Source organism: Apium graveolens, chromosome 8, assembly GCF_009905375.1.
Source record: "Apium graveolens cultivar Ventura chromosome 8, ASM990537v1, whole genome shotgun sequence".
Lineage (NCBI taxonomy): Eukaryota > Viridiplantae > Streptophyta > Magnoliopsida > Apiales > Apiaceae > Apium > Apium graveolens.
The window spans coordinates 179,011,353-179,020,141 of NC_133654.1; the positions used below are offsets into that span (position 1 = coordinate 179,011,353).

At 43.8% G+C, this 8,789-nt stretch overlaps 1 protein-coding gene across 1 annotated transcript; it reads left to right on the forward strand.

Moving 5' to 3' along the window:
• The first annotated feature begins 3,877 nt into the window (after positions 1-3,877).
• Positions 3,878-4,504, forward strand: LOC141680169 (uncharacterized). Its single transcript, XM_074486467.1, has one exon. The coding sequence runs from the start codon at positions 3,878-3,880 to the stop codon at positions 4,502-4,504; it is 627 nt and encodes a 208-aa protein (XP_074342568.1).
• The last annotated feature ends 4,285 nt before the right edge of the window (positions 4,505-8,789 follow it).

Sequence of the window (8,789 nt, forward strand, 5' to 3'; positions counted from 1 at the left end):
AGTTTTGGGAGTGATTGGTAGAGTTTTTGGAACATAAAACAACCTTTAAAATCAAGAAACCAAAGAAGAGTTACTATTCACACTATTCACTATCATCTTTCTTGAATTTATTTCACCCATCAAACCTTGATAAAATGAGCTTAAAAATTTATCTTACCTTAGTTTAGGGTGTATGAAGCTTGAAAATTAATGGGGGAAGTTTTCCATGACTAGAGCTTGAATTTTTGAATTTGATTTCTTCTTGTTTCTTGCTAGGGCCGAATGAGGAAGAAGAAGTGGGAGAGAGAGATTTTTTTGTGTTGCTTCTTGGGAGCTTCTTGAATAATGTTTGTGACATATGCTTGTATATTCTCTAGTATAACCTATATTAGATTTATGTTGGAAAATCCTTGGACAAATCTTGCTAGCCTTTCTAGATTACAAGCTAAGCTAGTAGTTTAGTCTTTAGCTTACTATTCTCTAGCCTTAGATGATCATTCCTATAACTTTAGCTTATTATTTGATAAAGTAACCATGGTTAGTTAGTGTGATACATTTATTTAATCGTTTACGCATTTGTTCGGTCGCTTAATCGTTTTCGTAATAATTTCTCGTTAACGGTTCGCGACGCAAATCCTTTCGTATTTAGTTTTTTATATTTTTAAGTATCGTCCTTGGATATAAATCCGTAGGGTTTTAAATTCGTAATTATATTGTGATTCCCGTAATCCTAGATGGTTCGTAAATACGGTCATTTTTCAAAGTTCGTTTTCTTCAAAAACTAATAGCGTTTACATACACTCATTTCTCATATAATCATGTTATCAACTCCGAAACTCAATTTCTCATGCACAACATAGTGTGGGCTATAAAAATTTCCCCGTCTGCCAGGGTTACTATTCATTAAACGTTTTTACAGAGTCTCAAAAAATCGAGTTATTACAGAACAAGAAGCGGAAGACGGATCAGGAGTATGATGCCAAAGATAAGTATCCACGAATTGGCAAAAACTCTGACTCCTCCTCTTCTAAAAAGAATCAGCAACCAAGGTTCGCTGAATATGCAAGGATGAATGCTCCAAGGAGCCAAATCCTTATGGAAATTGAAAAGGACAAAGACTTCAAATGGCCGATGCCACTAAGGGGAGATCCCGAAAAAAGAGACATGAGTCGATACTGCAGATTTCACAAAGATGTTGGTCATGCCACTAACTATTGTAGACAACTCAAGGATGAGATTGAGTATCTGATCCGAAGGGGAAAGTTTGGACGTTTTACCAAGGGTGAAGAGGCCGAAGTCCATAAGAGAGATAATGATCAAAGAGATGATGATCGAAGAGGTAACGACAGAGATCGCAACCCACAACCCCGAGGGCCAGTAATTAATATGATCTCGGGAGGACCTACAGCAGCTGGTACTACAAGGAACTCCTGAAAAGCTTATGTAAGAGAAATAATGAGCATAGTTGGAGAACCATCTAAGCGTTTTAATTCCTCAGGACGATCCTCTGGTTATCACTCCGATAATTGGAAATTGTCCTGTTATGAGGGTCCTAGTGGACAATGGAGCTTTCGTGGACATTTTGTTCAATGACATATTCATAAGAATGGGCTACACTGATTCTCAGCTAACTCCATCCGATGCACCCATCTACGGGTTTATCTATGTGGAATACAAAGTCGAAGGAGCAATACAACTTCCCGTAACTATTGGGGAAGAGCCTAGGTAGGCCACATAGATGTTGAACTTTCAGGTTGTCAAGGCAACCTTTACTTACAATACTATCAGGGGTAGGACAGGAATCCATGCTTTTAAGGTTGTGCCCTTAACCTACCACATGGTACTGAAGTTCCCAACTAGAGATGGTGTTGGAGAAGCAAGGGGAGATCAAAAGATGGCTCGCAGTTGCTATGTTGCAGCACTTAGGCCTGATGGAACAGGGGGCAGGTCCTCCCTATAGAAGACATGGATGTCCGAGAGAACGACGAACTACGAGGAAAGCCAGCTGAGGACTTGGTCCCAATTCCCTTAGATCCTTTAGACCCAGAAAAGGTCACATACATTGGGGTATCTTTGGACAAATCTTTGAAGGGTCGAATGACAATTTTCCTCCAAGAGAAAAATGATATATTCGCTTGGACAAAAACTGATATGCCTGGGATTGACCCAAACCTTATAACTTATAGGTTGAACGTTGATCCAACTCGAAAGGCTGTAAAGCAAAAGAAGAGAACTTATGCCCCTGATAGGCTAGAAGATATTAAGCAGGAGGTCGAGAAGATTTTAGAAGCTGGATTTATTGAGGAAGTGCAATTCCTTGAATGGTTGGCCAACCCGTAATGGTTAAGAAGGCCAAGGAAAGTGGAGGATGTGCATTGACTTCACTGACTTGAATGATGCTTGTCCCAAGGACTGTTACCCCCTACCAAGGATTGATACCCTGATCAATGCCACTGCTGGACATGAGATGCTAAGCTTCATGGATGGCTTCAGTGGTTATAATCAGATTAGAATGCATAAGGATGACACCCCCAAGGTATCTTTCATAACTGACTTTGGTGTATAATGTTATCTTGTTATAGATTTTGGACTTAAGAATGCAGGAGCTACTTACCAAAGACTGGTAAATAAAATATTTTCCCATCTAATTGGGAAGACCATGGAGGTCTATGTTGATGACATGTTAGTCAAAATCCTAAGCAAGGCTGATCATATTTGTCACCTCAGAGAGGCATTTGAAGTGCTGAGGCACCACAAGATGATATTTAACCCAGCCAAGTGTGCTTTTGGCGTTGGGTCTGGAAATTTTTTGGGTCATATGGTCTCTAAGAGGGGAATAGAGGCCAATCCCGAAAAGATCAAAGACATCCTAGACATGGAGCCACCACGCTCTATCAAGGATGTTTAGAAGCTGACGGGAAGAATCACAGCTCTAGGGAGGTTCATCTCCAAGTCGGGAGTAAAATGCCTACCCTTTTTCAAAACCCTTAAGAAGGTGAAGGACTTTGAATGGACAGCTGAGAGCCAAGAGGCCTTTGAACAGCTGAAGAAGTACATGACTGAAGCCCCGTTGTTGGCTAAACCAAGTTCAGAGGACACTCTTTATTTGTACATCGCGGTATCTGAACAAGCCGTGCGTGCATTCCTCGTGAAGGAAAAGCAGAAACTCCAGAAGCCTATATACTATATAAGCAAGGTGCTACATGGAGCAGAATTGAATTATTCCACCACAGAAAAGTTCACACTTGCTCTCATCACAGCCTCGAGGAAGTTGAGACCATACTTCCAGGCTCACAAGATCGAAGTCTTGATTGACCAACCTTTGAAGAACATTCTTCATAGCCCCAAGGCCAGTGGAAGGCTCATCAAGTGGGCGATTGAGTTAGGAGAATTTGATATCAAATACAAGCCTCGAACGGCTATAAAGGCTCAGGCCTTAGCAGACTTCGTGGTCGAATACACCATTAATGAACAAGAAGTCGGGGGGCAAGAGATAGTAACCCCAGAAGGAGGAGAGAAGGAGAAGGAGGAAGAAACAACACTGAAAGAATATTGAGTTCTCCATTTTGACGGAGCGTCCAAAACAAAATCTAGTGGCGTAGGCCTAGTATTAAAAAGCCCCGATGGGTTTATGATTGAGTATGCTTTGAAGTTGGATTTTCCAACTACGAACAATGAAGCAGAATATGAAGCATTGATAGCCGGCTTAGGCTTGGCTAGAGCTGTGAGGGCCAAAAACCTGAAGGTCAGTGGGGACTCGAGACTTGTAGTTGCTCAAGTTAATGGGGAGTTTAAGGCCAAAGATGATACTATGGCCAAGTACCTGAGAGTCGTGAAGGGAATACTGACTCAGTTTGATGAATGATACGAAGAACATGTTCCAAGAGAGGAGAACACTATGGCGGATTCCTTGTCTCAGTTCGCCTCGTCTGAACTGGAGAATTATCCAAGAAGTATTTACTTCCAGGTCTTGAAGACCCCTACTATTCATGTCATAAATCTGATAGCACTGGTTGGTATGGCAAGCTATTGGATAGACCCGATCAAGACCCGCTTGGAAACTAGGTGGTTCCCCGACGATGCCCAGGAGGCACGTAAGTTGCCAGTTAGAGCATTAAGATACTCATTGATTGAAGGCCTTCTTTATAAAAGGTCCTTTGTTATTCCGTACTTGAAGTGCTTAAGACCTCTTGAAGCAGAGGAGGCACTTAAGGAAGCCCATGAAGGGATTTGTGGGCAATACTTGGGGGGCAGGGCCCTCGCTCACAAGATAACTCAGTTGGGGTTCTACTGGCCAACTATATTAGCCGATGTAAAGGCTTATGTGAAGAGATGCAACAGATTCCAGAGGCATGCTCTGATAGTACGACAACCCCCAGAGAGGCTTACGTCAATCAACACACCCATCATTTTTGCAATGTGGGGAATCAACATACTTAGACCATTTCCTATGGCATCGGGATTGAGGAAGTTCATTGTGGTAGCCATAGACTACTTTACAAATGGATTGAGGCTAAGGCACTAGCCAAGATAATCACAAAGAAAATTACCCAATTCTTCTGGGAGAATGTGATATACTGATATGGAATCCCACGCATCCTTGTCATAGATAATGGGAAACAATTTGATAATGCAGAGTTCAGAGAGTACTGTGATGATAACAACATAGAACTTCGATTCACCTCCATTTCACATCCTCATGAAAACGGGCAAGCATAAGTTGCTAACAGAATCATCCTTAATGGACTTAAGAAGAGGGTGGAACGCTCAAGAAACACTTGGGTGGACGAATTGCTTCCTATACTATGGGCATATTATACCACCTGTAAAGTGATAACTGAAGTTACCCCATTCATGTTGGCTTACGGAGCCGAGGCTGTAGTGCCCCTTAATATCACTCATGGATCCCCTAGGATCGAAGCTTACGAGCCAGAGACTAACGAAGAAGGCATGAGGCTCGCCCTCGATCTCATTGACGAGGTTAGGGATGAGGCCAATGCCCACAATGCAGAGCATCAATGAAGAGCCTCCCTCTATTACAATATACGGGTTAAAGAAAGGTTCTTTTAACAGGGAGATTTGGTTCTGAAGAGATCGAGGCATCAGGTGTAAGGGAGAGAGGAAAGCTAGCCCCTAACTGGGAAGGACCTTATAAGGTCAGGAAGATACTGGGACGAGGATCCTACAAGTTAGAGACCCTGAATGGGGATAAAGTGCCTCGTACTTGGCATTCTTCAAACCTAAATGCTTATTATGTTTAGGACATTCGCTACTTGTTCCTAGTATTTAGTATTAAGGTTTTAAATAAGGTCGACGAAACCATATTATGTAAGGGTTGAACCCGTTTCTTAGAGATATTATCTATTTATGCAAGTTTATTTTTATCATCTTGTCTACCGATTTATTTAAGTACGAGCATCTAAAGAATGCAAGTCCCGAAAGACCAAATACCGAAAATAAAAGACAAGTATGAAATGAGATCAAACAAATTGCATAAATTAAGATCCCGAAGGATTATAAGTCAAAGTCCCGAAGGACCGATATGTTACAAACCGATAAAAGTTCAAATAAACAAGGTCTAAAAATCAAAAGCCACATATGGAACTCAAAGCCATGCAAGGCCACTTCCTTCATTCATCAGAGGAATCCTCCCCCTCTCCGTCTGACCCCTCCTCAGAAGAAGAACTGCTGCTCCCTGGAATTGGCTCCCTCATCTTCCCTCGAAGGGCTGCCCTAGACCTGGGGCTACCCGAGGGGGCTTTGCCCTTAGAGCCGGAACCGGAACCCAAGTGACTCGAGCTCGACTAGGCCTCATGCGAGGGGTCGAGGGCACAGATCTGGAAGGTTGCTTAGAAAGGTCCATAACAGGCAGCTGCCAGGGATAAGATAAGAGGCTTGGATCAACCACATCTGGCCATATGCCTTGAGCGTCTTTTACCCCCTATTCTAACCTATCGCCATGTTAATAGGGCGCATCTCATCATCGTGCTCATCTATCATTGTAGTGAACCTAGTGGATGTATGATAAGAAGCCTCGAGGTCCTTACATTCCTTCTTCCTCTTCTCTTCCGAGCTAGCATATTTCTTCCCCATGATGGCAAGCTTGCCCACCACCTCATGGGCCCTAGACTCCCACTCCTCTGAAGAGATAGTCATCTGCTTCATGGAAGCCTGCAGTGCATGGTAATTGCATGTCATTTTCACAGCTTGAGTAGAGGAAGTTGCGAAATAGGCATTGGCATGGCAAAGAAAATATGAGTTTAATTAAGAAGGGCCGAGCCCCCAAGGAATGATTCCTATAATATTTTCCAAGTACTAAGGAAAAGAGAACATAAGCGAAAATTTGCACAACTAGAAACATACCTAATAGAGGGCATGAGCTCCCAGCATCTCCGCCTCGAGGAGTTTCTCACCAGAGGACACTAACAAGAGGTCGGGATGAGTAATGTAGTTTCTCGACCACTTGAGAGCAAGAGCCGGGTTGCCGAAAATGGAGTCGTTGGAAGAAATACCCCATCCGGGCTCGAATGGGGTCCTAGTACTCCCGTCAAAATACTTGGCCCTCTTAAGGCCATATCCTGACGCCTCGAGGAAGGCAGGGACCTTAGGGATATGGTTAGCCTTCTTGATGGCAACTCTGGCCATCCTGCCCGTAACAGCATCGCTCGGCTTGGCTTTGGCGTCCAGAGCCTTAGCAACTGAAATAAGATGAAAAGAAACAAATATAAGAATAAACTTGAACAAAGTAAGGGTAAAAGGGGATAAATACCCTCTATAGAGAGGCAGCTAATGCCAGCCTCGACAAGCTTGACTTCTATCGTGAACTCCCAATAAGGGGTTTTCCCGTCATTGTCAATAAGAAGATCTCGGGCATGAAGCTCGGCATCAGAAAGGTTGAGAATGAAATGGGAACTATCGATTGGGCTACTAAAATCACGTCTGAAGTATACCCCCAGTCTCCATCCTTCCACTCAATGACCACGAACTTCTTGTTTAAGTTATGGTTTGAGTCACTAAGGGAACTGGTGTTCACCATATGAGGAACGTGGGCTCGGTGTTGAATCACTACCCAACCGGGCGGAGTCATAGGAGACGCCTTCATCATGAAGATACTACGGAACATTGTCACACTTAATGGGATGCCTAAGTCATGGCATCTCACTATGAATAAAATGATGAAAGACCACCCGTTAGGGTAGAGCTGACATGGATGGATCTTGAGTTCGGCTAGAAGCCTCAGAATGAAGGGTTGTAGGGTGAACCTTAGCCCAGAGTTAAAGGCTGCCTTGAACACAAATAGCCTTTGGTGGCAAAGATTACAAGCCCTTTCACTTTTCTTAGCTCTACGAACCCATAAGCAGTCGGGCCAGGAGTAAGTCGACTTAATCACCTTGACGTCCTTCTCACGAAGCACACTTCGATGATGGAATGCATTAAAATGGACGGTACTAGGGTACTCATCCGCTCTCTCATCCAATATACTCTTCAAACATTTCGAGCAACGATTAATTGAGAAGGGGGAGACAAGAGCTATACCTTGGAGTGAGCGTGGAGTAGCCTTCTTATGCATAGCTTCCTTTTTGGAAAAAGAGGACTTAACAGGGCCTTGTCCACCTAACATTCTTGAGAACTTGAAGAGAGTTAAGAGCTTGGGAGAATTTCAAAATTTGAGAAGTTGAGAAATGAAGGTGTGAATGAAAATGAGCACTCCTGATCTTCTTTTATAGGAAAAAGGTCACCTGCTACATCAGGTCGTAAGTCAGCCTGGTTCGCATTAGCAGGTACCTCGTTGAAAGAACATCGGAAGTAGTGAGGAAAAATGATCAAAAGGCAATAAAAGATGACATAATAGGCGAGAAAGTGATGCAGGACACCGCTTATCGTATCAGTCTTCCGAAAAAAGCCTGGCTGAAACTAAATATAAGTCGTAAGTCTTAACTAAAGGACAATTATGTTAGTCATTATGATTAGAAAAATTAGTTAAGATTAAAACAAGATTAGCTTTTCAGCTAAACTCACGAGTCCGAGAACGAAACGTTCTCCTCCGTGTCAGAGCCATGACGGCCACAATTTGCGTGCGGGGAAGCCCCGGACGACCAGCCAATAATTGGAGGCCTTTTGCCCTACTAGGAGCCCTGTATCAGAGCTATGACGACCATAATTTGTGTGCGGGGAATCCCCGGCCGACCAACCAACAATTGGAGGCCTTTTGGCCTACTAGGAGCCTCCGTATCAGAGCCATGACGGCCACAATTTACGTGCGGGGAAGCCCCGGCCGACCAGGCAATAATTGGAGGCCTTTTGGCCTACTAGGAGACTCTATATCAGAGAAATGACGGCCACAATTTGTGTGCGGGGAAGCCCCGACCGACCAACCAACAATTAGAGGCCTTTTGGCCTACCAGGAGCCTTCGTATCAGAGCCATGACGACCATAATTTACGTGCGGGGAAGCCCCGGCCGACCAGGAAACAATTGGAGGACTTTTGGCCTACCAGGAGCCTCTGTATCAGAGCCATGACGGCCACAATTTGTGTGCGGGGAAGCCCCGGCCGACCAGCCAACAATTGGAGGCCTTTTGGCCTACCAGGATCCTCTATATCAGAGTCATGACGGCCACAACTTACCTCCATAGTGTCCTTGGCCTACCAACCAACAAATTAAGGCCTTTCAGCCTATCAAGAACTCCTGTAGGAGAGCCATGAGGCCTTCAAAAGTTATCCTGGAGACCCTCTAAGGAGGTCCTTGGGAAATTTCTCAAAAACGATAATTCTCAGCATAACCAAGTTTCGTGAAGACTAGAACGTCTAC

What these genes read in the sequence shown, in the direction of transcription:
- LOC141680169 (XM_074486467.1), top strand. Translation starts at nt 3,878, where the DNA reads ATGGCGGATTCCTTGTCTCAGTTCGCCTCGTCTGAACTGGAGAATTAT.